The following is a 16,935-nucleotide window of genomic DNA, read 5'->3' as shown; positions in this document are numbered from 1 at the left end:
GAGGACACTCCACGGTGGACCCTCTTCTCAGGTACAAATCAGTCCCTTCTTGCCATAACTACAGGTCCCAGCTGAGGGGGCCCTGCTGGGAGCAGCCACTTATTGCTACTGTAGCCTCCATGGTTTGGCCCCAAATATAAATTGGTTGGTAGAAAAAGTTAAAATTTAGCCCAGAGTGAAAACCACAAAACATACTGTAAAAGGCAGACAATGGCAAGGCCTTCAGATTCTGGTGAAGTCACCAGTGTGCTGACTCAGAACGTCCCCAGTCTGTCGTTACAGTGCCGTCAGCTACAGACAGCAAACACACAAACGCAGGGACCTCCCAGTGCTAGGAGACAGGGTTCACCCACCAGCCCATTAGCGACCTGCACTTAGGGTTGCCTCACATCAATTAAAAGTCAAAATCCTATTCAAAACATGGTTTAAGGCCCTGGCCGGTTGGCTCAGCGGTAGAGCGTCGGCCTGGCGTGCGGGGGACCCGGGTTCGATTCCCGGCCAAGGCACATAGGAGAAGCACCCATCTGCTTCTCCACCCCCCCCTCCTTCCTCTCTGTCTCTCTCTTCCCCTCCCGCAGCCAAGGCTCCATTGGAGCAGAGATGGCCCGGGCGCTGGGGATGGCTCCTTGGCCTCTGCCCTAGGCACTAGAGTGGCTCTGGTCGCGGCAGAGCGACAACCCGGAGGGGCAGAGCATCGCCCCTGGTGGGTGTGCCGGGTGGATCCCAGTTGGGCGCATGCGGGAGTCTGTCTGACTGTCTCTCCCCGTTTCCAGCTTCAGGAAAAAAAAAAAACAAAAAAACATGGTTTAAAGAGGGGCACTTTATGGATCAAACTGGCTATACAATCACGGCAAGATCTTAAAAAGCTTCTAAAATTTATTTCAGTCTGTCAACTTTTCCAGAAATGGAGATCTGCAAACGATTTTTACATGTGGTTGTAATCTGGGAACGAGGTCATCTGTAGCCAGCAGAAGCTGGAATAGTGAGCTCTGGAGCCAGCGCGGTGGGCGCGCAAGGCCGGCTGGTGCAGTGGGTACTCAGGGGAAGCCGGCACAGTGGGTGCGGGTGCGCAGGGCCGGCAGGAGCAATGTGCGCAGGGGAAGCCGGCACAGTGGGCGCGGGTGCACGGGGGAAGCCGGCACAGTGGGTGCGGGTGCGCAGGGCCGGCAGGAGCAATGTGCGCAGGGGAAGCCGGCACAGTGGGCGCGGGTGCACGGGGGAAGCCGGCACAGTGGGTGCGGGTGCGCAGGGCCGGCAGGAGCAATGTGCGCAGGGGAAGCCGGCACAGTGGGTGCGGGTGCGCAGGGCCGGCAGGAGCAATGTGCGCAGGGGAAGCCGGCACAGTGGGCGCGGGTGCGCGGGGGAAGCCGGTACAGTGGGCGTGGGTGCGCGGGCTGGCCGGCACACCACCTGTGAGAATCTCTCATGCTTGACCCTACACCATGGCCGTTACCTTATCATGTGGCTCTTGCAAGGTAGTCAGGATGTGCAATACTGGCTGAGAATTGGTTTCCAGGTAATAATCCACCAAGGTGTTCACAAGCATTGGACCACGGTCTAGGGAGAGAAAAAGGCCGTTTCTCAGAGCTATTTCTTTCAACGTTCTGGATTCCCCTCAAATAGCTGCCTGTCACAAAATCCAAAAAATGTTTATGTGCTACCCGAGGTCACACAAAGCATTCTATTTCCTTACACTAATTCAGATTTGACAATATGATAATACCGGGTTTATTGCCTAAATCTCCATAAAAGCATATAAAATGCTATCTTCTATTTTTGTTATATCTTTAATTACAAAAAAAAAGAATCCGCCTGACCAGGTGGTGGCGCATTGGACTGAGATGCGGAGGAACCAGGTTCGAGACCCCAAGGCCGCCAGCTTAAGCGCAGGCTCATTTGGCTTGAGCAAAAAGCTCACCAGTTGGACCCAAGTTCGCTGGCTCGAGCAAGAAGTTACTTGGTCGACTGAAGGCCCACGGTAAGGCACAATATGAGAAACCAATCACTGAACTAAGGTGTCGCAATGAAAAACTAATGATTGATGCTTCTCATCTCTCTCCGTTCCTGTCTGTCCCTATCTATCCCTCTGACTCTCTTTCTGTCTCTTGGGAAAAAAAAAAAAAAAGGAATCCCTGTCTGTTAAGAATTCAGATTATATGAAAGGACATAAAAATGGAAGTTTCCTCACCACCTGCTTCCCACACCACTCTGCAGAGAAACACCCTTGACTTTGGTACATGTCCTTTCAAATGTTTCCTATGTGTAGAAGGTCCCCCTGTCTCCCCGTGTCTTCCACACAGAGTCCCCAAGTCCACACCCACAGCCCGTGCATGTCCATGTTTTGTCCACTTACTACAGCGGGCAGACCCCTTCCCATACTGGCACCCACGACCCACTTCCTTCCCTTTCCCACTCTGCTCTCTACTGCACGGCTCTATGTGACTCACTGAACCATCCATCCACGGAAGGACACCTGGCTTTCCCTAATGTTTCGCTGTATTTCATTCAAGGCTATGACCAAATACAGGTTCTTGGAGGTAGGCAAATGGTACATGTTTCTAAATGGACGCTACGTACTGCAAAAAGGCCAAACACCAATTTATTCTCCTGCTACCAATATCTATTTCTTTGATCAATATTTGACTTTTACCAACCTGGTAAGCAAAAACAGATACTATTTAAATTGTATTCCTCAGATCAAAGAAAGGTTAAGCATTCCTCATGCTAAAAATCACTTATACGACTTACAGGTGGAAGGATAGAGCTGGGATTTGTTCTAAGACGCTCGGGTGTCAGGGAGGTTAAGATGAGGTAAAAACAGCCGAGTCTTGGCACCGGGTCCATGGGGTGCCCAGGGGTTTCCCACGTCTCTGTCTGCACTGTGCCCATCAGACTCTTCTACAGCTAAGGCTGAAACACTCAGGGGCGCCCCCACGTCTCTGTCTGCACTGTGCCCATCAGAACCTTCTACAGCTAAGGCTGAAACACTCAGGGGCACCCCCACGTCTCTGTCTGCACTGTGCCCATCAGACTCTTCTACAGCTAAGGCTGAAACACACAGGGGCGCCCCCACGTCTCTGTCTGCACTGTGCCCATCAGAACCTTCTACAGCTAAGGCTGAAACACTCAGGGGCGCCCCCACGTCTCTGTCTGCACTGTGCCCATCAGACTCTTCTACAGCTAAGGCTGAAACACTCAGGGGCGCCCCCACGTCTCTGTCTGCACTGTGCCCATCAGACTCTTCTACAGCTAAGGCTGAAACATTCAGGGGCGCCCCCACGTCTCTGTCTGCACTGTGCCCATCAGACTCTTCTACAGCTAAGGCTGAAACACTCAGGGGCGCCCCCACGTCTCTGTCTGCACTGTGCCCATCAGAACCTTCTACAGCTAAGGCTGAAACACTCAGGGGCGCCCCCACGTCTCTGTCTGCACTGTGCCCATCAGAACCTTTTACAGCTAAGGCTGAAACACTCAGGGGCGCCCCCACGTCTCTGTCTGCACTGTGCCCATCAGAACCTTCTACAGCTAAGGCTGAAACACTCAGGGGCGCCCCCACGTCTCTGTCTGCACTGTGCCCATCAGACTCTTCTACAGTTAAGGCTGAAACACTCAGGGGCGCCTCCGCCACCGTGCGCGCTCTGTCGGTGGCTGTAAAGACTCCTGAGAAGACAAAAGCCGTGACTCCTGGCCGATTCTAGTCACCTCCAGACCAATCACTCCGATCGCAGACGAGCTAAAAGGAACACGACCTTGCTCACCAGAACTGAGGTTCTCTTTAATGGCCGCTGTGACGTCATCGCACACGCTCAGCACGGGGGAGTCCAGCATGGAGAGCAGCTCCCCAATATTCGCCTGTTGGGCCATCTTCTCACACGGACGTGCTGTGCCGGGTCCAGGGCGTTCATTCAAGACTCTGATGGCTCTTCATTGGTGCCACTACCAGACTGAGGAAAAGGAAGACGACAGTGTGACAAAATGGCCTCATTTCCCCACAAAACACTACATGCAAGACAAAGCAGCGCCATGTTGAATGCCACAAAAGTGTGTCCAGAACTTTGTCGATAAAAGCAGCTGGGTGCATGAATAATTCCACCCGTGACAAACTTATGAAGGATTCTACAGAACGTAACAAGCAGAGAGAAACCACAACACTGACAGCAGTCAGAACAGATTGCCACAGCAACTTAATCAAAGAACCAAATCTATTGATCTTTTTTGTTTACAGCAGAAAGAGAGAGAGAGAGGAAGAGAGAGAGAGAGAGAGAGGGAGAGGGACAGACAGGAAGGCAGAGAGATGAGAAGCATCAATTCTTCACAGCAGCACCTTAGTTGTTCATTGATTGCTTTCTCATATGTGCCTTGACTGGGGGCTACAGCAGAGCGAGTGACCCCTTGCTCAAGCCAGCGACCTTGGGCTCAACCCAGAGACCAAGGGGTCATGTCTCTGATGCCACGCTCAAGCCAGCAACCCTGCACTCAAGCTGGTGAGCCCGCACTCTATCTAGCCTAATGAGCCCATGCTCAAGCCAGCAACCCTGGTGTTTTTAACCTGGGTCCTCTGCATCCCAGGCCAACATTCTATCCACTGTACCACCGCCTGGTCAGGCAAACCAAATCTTTTATTCCTGCTTCTGATTCTACCTTGCGTTTATGGCTAAGACCATATTTATTTTTTAAATCATCTACCTAAAAAGTACATGAACTATTTGCAGAAAAAGAAATAAAAGCATAGTGTTTTCTTCTTGATAACTGTGTCAATGTTGAAAAGTCAGTACAGCCTGACCAGGTGGTGGCGCAGTGGATAGAGCATTGGACTGGGATGCGAAGGACCCAGTTTCAAAACCCCGAACTGCCAGCTTGAGCATGGGCCTATCTGGCTTGAGCACGGGCTCACCAGCTTGAGCATGGAGACACTGGCTTGAGCATGGGATCATAGACATGACCCCATGGTCTCTGGCTTGAGCCCAAGGTCACTGGCTTGAAGCCTAAGGTCACTGTTGAAGCCCAAGGTTGCTGACTTGAGCAAGGGGTCACTCGTTCTGCTGTAGCCCCCTGGTCAAGGCACATATGAGAAATCAATCAATGAACAATTGATTGAACCGCAACAAAGAATTGATGTTTCTCATCTGTCCCTTCCTGTCTGTCCCTCTCTCTGTCTCTGTCACACACACAAAAAAAGAAAAGTCAGTATAACTGGTCAAGTCACAAGACCCTAAGGTCAAACCTACTGAACGGGGTCATTCCTCTATTGGGCGCGTTTACTCCACATGCTGCTGGCTACAGGCGAGTGGCAACCTCCACACACTCAGTCCCCTGTGGTCGCAGAGCACTGCGTCATCTTCACACACAGGACAGCAGCTCGCTCGCAGGCTGGTCACATGCAGGCACGCACTTCTCGCCACCCTGGCCTCTAGAGCTCTATTTTCAAAAACAAGTAAAAACCGCTACTATGTCAGAGCAGCACTGCACATCTTCCCAAACACCATCGCATAGACTCCTTTCCTAGTACTGCAGACTGGTTCACTGGTCCCCGTTTTTATAAGGATAGAAACAGGTCAGGCTATTCGCTTGGGATCACAAAGCTAGCAAGAGGCAAAACCAGGGAAGAACTGAAATCTGAGCCCAGATCTGCCTGACTCCAAAGCCCCAAACTCCAAAAAGCGGGTTTTGACTCTCACAGCAACTCTGTGAGGTAAGCAGACGTTATCTTTATTTTACAAATGAGGATATGGATACTCAAAAAAGAATACATAACTTGGCCAAGGTCACATGGTAAAGTAGAACACTGGTCCAGTTCCCAGGCCAATGAACATATATGTCATTTGCAGTCACATTTTAAAAAAATATATTTCTTCCTATGTGTGTTTCTTTGAGTAAGCTAAACTAGTTCTCAAGAGTTAGTGTCTATCAAAATCACTTGGGATGCCTGTTAGAAATAAAATTTCCTGGGCCCATTCCAGAACTGAATTTGGGATTACGGAATCCACAGTTTAATAAGCAGCCCAGATAATTCTTATCTGGCTGATAAATAAGCCCTGTTTGAGAAACACCATGCTAAAGAGTTACAGTAAGCTCTTCCTGTAAGAAGACCAAATTTAAAGCAACAATGACCCCGACACTGGCAAGTATTAACTACTAGCATATATGTTCCTGTTTAGTTATAGCCTGGTAGCACTCACTGAGTGGCTTTGGTGAATCAGAAGTTCATTAGCTAGGGAAATCAATTAAAAAGTCTAAATGCATTATTTTAAGTGAGAGAAGGGGAGATAGAGAAACAGACTTCCACATGCACCCCAACTGGAATCAATCTGGCAAGCCCCGTCTGGGGCCAATGCTCGAATCAACTGAGCTCTCCTCAGCACCCGGGGCTGACGCTCGAACCAATCGAGGCACTGACTGTGGAAGGGGAAGAGGGAGAGGTGGGGAGAGGGCAAGGCGGGGAGAGGAGGGGGAGAGAAGCAGATGGGCACTTCTCTTGTGTGCCTGACCAGGAATTGAACCCGGGACAGCCATACGCTGGGCTGACGCTCTATCTATTGAGCTAACTGGCCAGGGCTCTAAATGCATTTTTTATAGCAAATCATGAAGTAAGTAACTGCTGGGTCACACCTATAAACAAAGTTTACAGGTAAGTCACCAAGGAAGTAAATTTCAAAGGGCTTAGAAATCTTACAATAACTGGTAAGGTTTTTTTAAAAGATATTATAAGTTTAATTTTTTTAATTTATTGATTTTAGAGAGAGAGGAAGAGAGGGTGGGAGGGAGGGGAAATGAAAAGGGGAGAGAGAGAGAAACATCAATTTGTTGTTCCACTTATTTATGCACTCACTGGTTGATTGTTTTATGTGCCCTGACCAGGGATCGAACCAGGAACCCTGGTGTATGAGGATGATGCTCTCATCAACTGAGCTACTTGGCCAGGGCCACAACTGGTAAGGTTTGTTATAAAAAAGTTCAAAACTGAGAAGAGAAACAAATTTCACCTGACCGTGAGCAGGATGGAATCGCCCTTGGAGGTGAAGACAATGGCACCCTGTCAGAGCTGCTTCCTCCTCGAGGACTATGTGAGAGCGTGCACGTCACCACGTCACCACAAGACCTGGCACAAACACGCACGCCCTGAGCGGTACTGTACACCAGCAGAAGGAACACCGGTAAAAATCTTTGGGACACCACTTTCAAGATGACTCTTTCAAAGCGCATCAACCACCCTAGCCCCATGTTCATTTCTACTTCAGGTAAATCACAAGTGAGTCTCAGATTTAGAAGTATTTTGTCCATCAGGTGTTCCCATAAAACGTCTACTTACCTAGTCTTGGTCTCATGAGATGCTGTCTTTTGTGTCTCCAGAGGACAGTCCTGTCAGAGCTGGTCCTCCAAATGCAGGCAGCCCAGAGCACACTGACATGAACTCAATTCTAAACAAAGATGGCGACCATCCAGTCAACTTGGCAATGGTCAGGGCTGACCAGCTTGGACTATCCAGCTTGTTTTTCAGTTCCTAAGTATAATTTAGGCATAAAAAGCTGGTTTCTAAAGCCTACTCTTACCAAATGCTTTACAGAAGGCAAATATATGGTTTTAACTAAAACACATTAGGACATTTTTGGCAACACAAACGTTTCTCTTTGGTTATAAAATTCTACTTTTACCCATATTTTCTAATTTTCCCCAGAAGGAATATATAAATATTGGGCTTTGTGTGACATTCTTCATTTAAGTGACCCAGGTTCAAGGATTCTAAAAGGCTTTCATGAGAGTTAAATCAAAGCTTTGGAATGAGTCTCATGATTAGAACATCTCTCCTTTTTAAACTCATTCAAATACTTCTTGAAGGCCTAAGTGCTGGGTGCTGCAGGGGAAGAGACTCAGCAAGCGCAATGGGGAGATACAGGTGCACATGTAGGAAATGGCGTGGTTCATGGGCGCACAGCGGAGCTCGAACCACACTAGTGGGGGGGAGATGCACACGTTGAACACGCTCCACAGCCCAGGAAGAGCTGCTGGAGACAGACACTTAGAGGTCAACACCACAGACACAGGAAACATCCACATAGAGCCCTCAGTCTCTCTTCCATTTTGGAAACAACAAAGTATAGAAAATAGATGAGCCTGACCAGGCAGTGGCACAGTGGATAGAGCATCAACCTGGGATGCTGAGGACCCAGGTTTGAAACCAACAGTCACCATCTAGAGCGCAGGCTTGCCAGCTTGAGCGTGGGATCATAAACACAACCCCATGCTTGCTGGCTTGAAGCCCAAGGTTGCTGGCTTGAGTCCAAGGTCACTAGCTTGAGCGAGGGGTCACTACTCAACTGGAGCCCCCTATCAAGGCATGTATGAAAAAGCAACCAATGAACTAAAGTGACACAACTTTAAGTTGATGCTTCTCATCTCTCACTTCCTGTCTGTCTCTAAAGAAAGAAAAGGGAAGAAGGGAGGGAGGAATGGAGGGAGGAAAGGAGGGAGGAGGGAGGAGGGAGAGAGAAAGAAGAAAGAAAGAGAAAGAAGGAAGGAAGGAAGGAAGGAAGGAAGGAAGGAAGGAAGGAAGGAAGGAAGGAAGGAAGGAAGGAGGGAGGGAGGGAGGATAGAGGAGACAAGAGAAGCCAAACTCTGAGTTAATACGCTCTGTATCCTCTTTAACATCACCTTTAGTGACCACACGCCACAGCACACTGCTACAGATGATGCTCTTAATACTAAGGAGCCATGACTTCAACAGCCTCCACCCACCCAAAACCTGTCCCTCTGCCCGTCTTCTGGGTCTCAGTAAAACAGCACGACCGTCAGCCCAGAGCAAACACAGAGGTGATATCCTTGCCACTCCCACCACTCTGACCCTCACGTCTAACCCGTCAGCAAACCCACTGACTTCACATCACGGTCCCTGAAGACGAGGGAACAGCACCCCCCGCCCCACCTTCCTGCTTGCCTTCCTGCCCCCTGCCACTCATATGCCACCAAACAAGAGGCTGTGGAATACGAAATTGGAAGCTATCACTCCCATTTACAACCCTTCAGTGGCTTCCCACGGAGCTAACAAGAGCCGAGCTCACGAGTGGCCCAAAGGCTCTGCACGACTTGGCCTCTGAAGAACTGCCCAGCCTCCCCTCACTCATGCCACTCTGCCTCTTCATTTCTCGGCTCTCATCTGTCTTCTCAACCCTCTCAACCCCGGAAAACTACTCTGTGCCTTTGCACTCACCGTTCCTGCCTTGCCCGGACTGCTCTACCCCACATACCCGCATCGCTCACTGTCTTTCGGGTCTTAGTCTAGACACTTGGCCAAAACCTGGATCTCGGCTTTGGCGTTGGTTTTCAGGTCTGAAAGATGAGCTGTCAACTGCCTACCTCAGCAGCATTTCTGGCATCCCTGACTGTGTGTGTGTGTGTGAGATCAAAAACTGTGTGTTCATGTTGTCACCATAGCACCCAATCTACGTGATGTCAGTCAAGTGGACAAGGCATGTGTTTAGAATTACTATTCATATCTGAATAACCAATTTCAAATAAAGGTAAACATTCTAGAAGTAACACGCAAGTTTTGTATTTCATAGGTTGAACTTATGTCAGTTTAGTATAAATGTATATTTTTAAAACCTTCGGAGCCCTGGCTGGTTGGCTCAGTGGTAGAGCGTCGGCCTGGCGTGCGGGAGCCCTGGGTTCGATCCCCGGCCAGGGCACACAGGAGAAGCGCCCATCTGCTTCTCCAGCCCTCCCCCTCTCCCTCCTCTCTGTCTCTCTCTTCCCTTCCCGCACCAAGGCTCCATTGGAGCAGAGTTGGCCCGGGTGCTGAGGATGGCTCTATGGCCTCTGCGTCAGGCGCTAGAATGGCTCTGGTCACAACAGAGCGACGCCCTGGATGGGCAGAGCATCGCCCTCTGGTGGGTGTGCCAGTCGGGTGCATGCAGGAGTCTGTCTGACTGCCTCCCTGTTTCTGGCTTCGGAAAAATACAAAAAAACCCACAAAACCTTCGGTTAATGATGTAATTTTTATATTCAAAAACAAATTCAGATTTTTCAAGTAGTTGAATATATTAATAATATGAATGTTAATAGGGTAGATTAGCTAGATAACTTTATAAATACTAATTATTCTTTGAGCCAAATATTTACAAAAGTTTTAACAGCACATGGCTAGCCTGACCAGGTGGTGGCGCAGTGGATAGAGCCTCGACCTGGGACACTGAAGACCAGGTTCGAAACCCTGAAGTTATAGGCTTGAGCGCAGGCTCACCAGCTTGAGCATGGTATCGCCAGCTTGAGCGTGAGATCATAGACATGACCCTAGGGCACTGGCTTGAACCCCAAGGTCACTGGATTGAGCTAGGGGTAACTGGCTCAGCTGGAGCCCCCGGTCAAGACAGGTATGAGCAGCAATCAATGAACAACTAAGGTGCCACAACTACGAGCTGATGCTTCTCATCTCTCTCCCTTCCTGTCTATCCTTCTCTCTCTCTCACTAAAAAAAAAAAAAAAAAAAAAATAGCACATAGCTAAATGACAGAAATTACATTTTAACGTTCATAGAAAAAATTTTAGCATTTATTACAAACAAAATAACCTTAAAAACTGCATTTAGGCCCTGGCTGGTTGTCTCAGCGTTAAGAGTGTTGGGCCAGTGTGTGGAAGTCCCAGGTTCGATTCCTGGCCAGGGCACACAGGAGAAGTGCCCATCTGCTTCTCCACCCCTCCCCCTCTCCTTCCTCTCTGTCTCTCTCTTCCCCTCCCGCAGCCGAGGCTCCATTGGAGCAAAGTTGGCCCAGGCGCTGAGGATGGCTCTGGATGCAACAAAGCAACACCCCAGATGGACAGAGCATCGCCCCCTGGTGGGCATGCCGGGTGGATCCCGGTTGGGCACTTACGGGAGTCTGTCTATCTGTCTCTCACTTCAAAAAACCACAAAAAACAAAACAAAAAACTGCATTTCGTTTCTAGTCTTTCAAGAAAAAGTCGTATTTTGGAAATATTTCACATCTTGTGAGGATTAATAAAAAATGTCTACCTGTCACCTCAATTTTAAGTCATGAAAAAAGTCCGAAATCACACTCAGCAGCATCAAGGACAAAGCTCCTTCAGCCACACATGAAGAGCATCAAGAGTATGAGGAAAACAATGTCAAGGAAAAAGTAAAATACATTCTGTACTCACATCAAATTTCAAAACAGACTTTACAAAAGCACTTTACAAAGACAATTTCTTGTTGGTTTGTGTCCAGGAACGCTACGATGTCAACACAAAGCTTGTGGGAATGACTGCTGGAGACGGGAGGGGCAGCAGCTGGTGGTGAGGGGCCTGAGGCCGCCCCCGCTCTGCCGCCCGAGCCCTCCCTCTGGAAACCATCCTCCAGCCACACCTGCCCCGAGTTACACCTGCTCTTCCAGGAAGAGGGGTGACGGGACCACGGGGACCGCCAACGCTGAGCGCCTGCGCAGTGCCACACTGGGACCAGCAACCCCGGCACCAACCTAGCAGCTGACCGTGGGGACAGGATTCATCCTGCCTTAAAATTTCAAATTTAAAATGTGATACAACTGTCGCAACAAAAAATGTGTCATAACAGTTGAGGTGTAGAACGTGTGATACTCAGCTTGGGCCTTGATGGTATGAACACCTGACCATCTGACACTGGGTTCAAATTCATAGTCCGCGAATTTCTAAGAAAGGAACTACACACAAAAAATTTTTAAATGAAAAGAAAAACTTAGAAAGCCTCCCCTATTTGTCAGAGAACAATGCTTCCACCTTTTCATTAGACACTCTACAATCTACATTGTCCTTGTCATTGAACAGACATCAATCTTTAAGACAAAAGTCCTCACGGGTTTCACAGTTCCTACAATGTCAGGGGAGGCAGCCATTGATGGAGTGTAGTCAACAGGAACCCATGGGCTGTTAACTGAATTCTGTGTGTGAAGAGAACCGACCTGACCTTCCACTGACAGAGTGCTGCTCCGCTGGGAACTCTGGCTGATACACTCACACCTACCGCTCAGCAACCTCAGGTCACCGGCAGAAATACCATTGCCTTAATCCTTAGGAAGGGCGTGTCCTGGGACTCTTGAGAACCCTCCAGGTCCTAGAATCCACTATAACAGTGGTCGGCAAACTGTGGCTCATGAGCCACATGTGGCTCTTTGGCCCCTTGAGTGTGGCTCTTCCATAAAATATCATGTGCAGGCGCAAAGGCCAGATTAGGAGTACCCTAATTAAGTTAATAATGTACCTACCTATATAGTTTAAGTTTAAAAAATTTGGCTCTCAAAATGAATTTCAGGCCCTGGTCGGCCTGGCGTGCAGGGGACCCAGGTTCAATTTCCAGCCAGGGCCCACAGGAGAAGCGTCCATTTGCTTCTCCAACCCCCCCCTCCTTCCTCTCTGTCTCTCTCTTCCCCTCCTGCAGCCAAGGCTCCACTGGAGCAAAGATGGCCCGGGCGCTGGGGATGGCTCCTTGGCCTCTGCCCCAGGCACTAGAGTGGCTCTGGTCGCGGCAGAGCAACGCCCTGGAGGGGCAGAGCATCGCCCCCTGGTGGGCAGAGCTTCGCCCCTGGTGGGCGTGCCGGGTGGATCCCGGTCGGGTGCATGCAGGAGTCTGTCTGACTGTCTCTCCCCATTTCCAGCTTCAGAAAAATACAAAAAAAAAAAAAAAAAAAGGAATTTCAATCATTGTACTGTTGATATTTGGCTCTGTTGACTAATGAGTTTGCCGACCACTGCACTACATATCATTCACACCCAAAACTAATGAAAACAATCACCCAGGAAAGCCATGCTGAGACGTAAATGCTAACTCACCAGCTCAGGTACTCTCGGACCAAGATGTCCATTACAGAATCCTGGGGAGAGGGGGCCGAATCTTGCGGCCTGGGCCCCGCTGCAGAGCCGGCTCAGGGGTGGGGTCCAGGTAGGCTATGTACAGACCCAAGCTCACATCTACGGCACAGGCTGGGTTGACAAGCTCTGCACTAATTATACAACTCGCTCCAACTAATTTCAGTTTAATTTAGTGATTAAAACCAAACTTTGCTGTTAGAACTGATTTGACCCATGAGCCCACCAAGTACTGGCCATATAACCTTAGGAAAATTAGGTGACGTCTCTGGGGCCAAGTTTTCATGTGTAAAAAGGAAACACACCAAAAGTGTGGTTGTGACAGAGAAAAGCAGTGCATTTAACAGTGTCTAGCCCTGAACAAGCAATCAATGATCATCAGTAATCCGACCAATTGCTTCACGTCAGAGACAGCCCAGTTCCTGGCAAGCAGCTAAAACCATAAATGTTAAATCCTGCAAGTAAAGCAACATCCCTACAGCAGTGCAACCAGGAACAAAATGACCAATTCCCCCCTGCCCTCCCCAAGCCAGCGGACTGAGCTGATACCTTACCTGTTCTGGGGACACTTGGTAATTCAGTTTCCAGTGCTGTCAACCTGGTGCCTTTCATGGTCACTGGAGAGAGGAAAACACATATAGGAATGCAATTTTTTTTTTCATATTTCTGAAGTGAGAAACAGGGAGGCAGAGAGACAGACTCTCACATGCACCCGACCAGGAACCACCCGGCATGCCCAGCAGGGGGCGATGCTCTGCCCATCTGGGTTGTTGCTCTGCTGCAACTGGAGCCATTCTAGTGCCTGAGGCAGAGGCCATGGAGCCATCCTCAACGCCCAGGCCAACCTTTCTCCAATGGAGCCTTGGCTGCAGGAGGGGAAGAGAGAGACAGAGGGGAAGGAGAGGGGGGGGGGTGGAGAAGCAGATGGGTGCTTCTCCTGTGTGCCCTGGCCGGGAATCGAACCCGGGACATCCACAAGCTGGGCCAACGCTCTACCACTGAGCCAACCAACCAGCCAGTGCCTTGTACACAATAATCTTATAATGAAGTGAACTTAAACTCAACTGGAGGAAGCTCAGAGTTTACCTGGTTCCACTTCCTTCCTATTCTGGCCCTGACAGGTGGCCAGGTAGCCATCTGCTCTTGGCTGGAACGAACACTTACAATCACTGGCCACACTTGCTTCTCCCTGCCTATATTTCTGATCTACTGATTACTGAAAGACTCTTTATATTGTGTGGAACTTGTAAGCCCTGCCTTTGTTAACTGTTTATTAGAGCTATAAACAGAGAAACAGACAGCAAGTGACCAGGACAGGCTCTAGAACCAGAGGGCTCGTGTTGAAACCCATGCTCTGCTGTTCATCAGCTGTGGAACTCTTGGTGATTTTTCTTAAGTCTCTGCTGTCTAACCTGAAGCTGCCTCATCTGTAAAGCAAGAAGAGTGACAGCCTCGTCCCCACAGGGCTGTGTGGGGACTGAAGGAAATGGCGCATCCCGTGGCCCTCAGCTCGGAGAGTGGCCAAGCACTCCATCCCAGAGGCCCGTGAGGCAGCCCCGAGAGGCACAGAGCCAGCTCCCCCAGGCCCATCACCTCACACGCCACGTCCCCCCACTCCCCGGCCCCACTGGTTTCTCAGTCTCTCAGCCAAGCCACTCTCACGCCCACTTCAGGACCTGCTGCCCCCTAGGTAAGTCTCTGCCCTTAAACTTCAGCTTACAAGTTCCCTCCGTCAGAGACACCCTCCCCTCCCTCCGCTCCCAGGACTCCGAGGTACCAGGTCCCCTGTCAGGTCCTCCGAGCAGCCTGTGTTTCCGCATGCCACTGACCACAACCCAATCAGCTGTGTGATCAGTCACTGAGCACACCTCCCTCACTGCACTAGACGGGCCACCAAGGAGGAAAAGTGGCCTTTCAGGACTGCGTGTCTGGCGGTTACCACAGTGCCCAGTACAGAAGGACTTCGAACCACACCTCGCTTCCTCCAACATCATCTCCTTATTATGACAAGATGCCGCAGGAACTCAACTTGTTTATACCAATTAGCATATAATAAAAATGGTTACATTATATCACATTTTGCTTAAAGTTGCAGAATCAACATTAAGTGAGGACTTTCTGTCCTTGATAGAATGACTAGTATTCTTAAATGTACAAGCCAAATTCTGCCTTCAAAGAAACACGACCTTAATCTAACCCTTCCACATGACAAGCATAAAGTATTTGTGAAGAGCTATCATTTCTCTACTCTCTTCCCCTTCACCCTACTTTCTGCTACATGATCTCAATGTTTGACATGAGTATATGTAAACACCCAGATTCCAGCTGGCTTTAGGTATGGACTGCTCACTGGACCAGACGCTCCATAAGGACAGAAACCACCCCATCCCCTAATGGCCACCCAGGGCCGATGCTGGCATCTGCCAAACAACAGGCAAATAATCCTGTTCTTGTGAGCAAAGCTGTCAGCTTCTTTGATAGCCGTTCAGGGGTGCCTGTGGGGGAGGGAAGCTGAGCCTCATACACTAGAGCAGTGGTGGTCAACCTGGTCCCTACCGCCCCCTAGTGGTGGTCAACCTGGTTCCTACCGCCCCCTAGTGGTGGTCAACCTGGTCCCTACCGCCCCCTAGTGGGCAGTTCAGCTTTCACGGTGGGCGGTAGCGGAGCAACCAAAATACAAATAAAAAGATAGATGTAACTATAGTAAGTTGTTTTATAAAGATTTATTCTGCCAAACTTAGCAAAAATCCGACATAAAGTACTTGGTAAGTAATTATTATTATATGCTTTAACTTGCTGTAACTCTGCTTTATAAATTTTATAAAGTCAAGTGACAGTGACTTCCCTACTTTATAAATCACCATTACTGTGGAACCGGTGCACGGCTAGAAAATTTTACTACTAACAAGAGATACAAAAGTGGGCAGTAGGCATAAAAAGGTTGACTACCCTGCGCTATACTGTATACCCCTTATTCTCCTGAGTGCAGAAAAGTCTGGGAACAAGCCCTTCAGTACCATCCCGGTCAGAGTCAGACCGGGGGACCGAGTGACTCTCTAACACAGTGATGGGCAATCTTTTGAGCTTGGTGTGTCAAAATTCACCAAAAAACGAGCATAATACGGGTGGTGTGTCACTTCAAGAAAAAAACCATAATTTCGCGATCTTTATAGTTTAAATAACAAAAATGTATAATTGTAATATGTAACTATTTAATAAACCAAAAACTAATTCTTTAACTTACCTGCTTAGTGACTTCTTTGTTCATCTGTCAGTCGGTTTCTTTTGTTGGTCTTGATATTATTAACTTGTGTGGGGTGCCGTGAACTAAGATAAGTGAGGGGGAGGGGGAATTCTTTAACTAACCTGCCTATTAGTGACATTTTTGTTGCTGAATTTCATTGGCTAAATCTTCAATTGAAGGTTGGTATTTTGTACACTTCAAGCCCAAGCAAGCGCTACTAACTTCATCTGTCAATCTGTTTCTTTTTGTTGGTTCTGATATTACTTAATGCTGAGAATAAGGTCTCACAAAAGTACGTAGAGGGAAAAATTGTGAGTTAAGCCATTGCTATATTTTTCAGGGTGCTAAAAGTGTCTGGTAATCGGTTCCAGGCACTCCAAATTTCCTGTTCGTAGTGGCACTCCTCTTGATTCTCCAAGCAGCACCTTTCCAGATTCTCAAGCTTTGACTTCAAGTCGACAAACACCTGAGCCCAGATGCTGTCTTTGAAATTCTGCAGGTTGCATCTTATGTAAACCAAGGTGACTGCCGCTATTTCTAATGGCGGGAAATGGCACCCATAGCACAGGCCCTCGCCTCTCCCAGCCTCCCCCTCACTTATCTCAGTAATGATGGTCAGTTAGAAATCCATGACACCCCAGAACAGTAGATTGGGTGATGGTTGCTGTGGTTATGTGGTTGCTGGTGATGGCGATCACAGGGCCCCAGAGATGCGTCCCCCCGTGGCATTCCGCTGCTCCCTGCTCCGCCGGCTGGAAGTGAGGTCAAAGATCCCCTAACGGCCTAACTGGAAGTCCCAGAACTAGACACTCTGTGCCGGAGTTCTGTTGATTTGGCTTACAGACCTCCCGCAAAGAGCG

At 49.0% G+C, this 16,935-nt stretch overlaps 1 protein-coding gene across 13 annotated transcripts in view; it reads right to left on the bottom strand.

The window, feature by feature from the left end:
• TSC1 (TSC complex subunit 1) overlaps positions 1 to 16,935 on the bottom strand; it is a 54,182-nt gene that overhangs the window by 26,460 nt on the left and 10,787 nt on the right. For 4 of the 13 annotated variants that reach the window (XM_066255862.1, XM_066255875.1, XM_066255870.1 and 1 more), the window contains exons 2-4: positions 13,386 to 13,448; positions 3,759 to 3,944; positions 1,454 to 1,557 (exon numbers count right to left, since the gene is read on the bottom strand). In XM_066255862.1, the coding sequence (XP_066111959.1) occupies positions 1,454 to 1,557; positions 3,759 to 3,864 (210 nt within the window). In that variant the 5' untranslated portion in view covers positions 3,865 to 3,944; positions 13,386 to 13,448. Of the gene's footprint in view, positions 1 to 1,453; positions 1,558 to 3,758; positions 3,945 to 5,224; positions 5,419 to 6,983; positions 7,100 to 7,309; positions 7,502 to 13,385; positions 13,449 to 16,935 lie in introns of all 13 variants that reach the window. The other 9 variants (XM_066255863.1, XM_066255869.1, XM_066255868.1 and 6 more) reach the window with 7 other exon arrangements.

This window comes from Saccopteryx bilineata, chromosome 2, assembly GCF_036850765.1.
Source record: "Saccopteryx bilineata isolate mSacBil1 chromosome 2, mSacBil1_pri_phased_curated, whole genome shotgun sequence".
Classification (NCBI taxonomy): domain Eukaryota; kingdom Metazoa; phylum Chordata; class Mammalia; order Chiroptera; family Emballonuridae; genus Saccopteryx; species Saccopteryx bilineata.
This window is presented reverse-complemented; position numbering and strand designations above follow the sequence as displayed.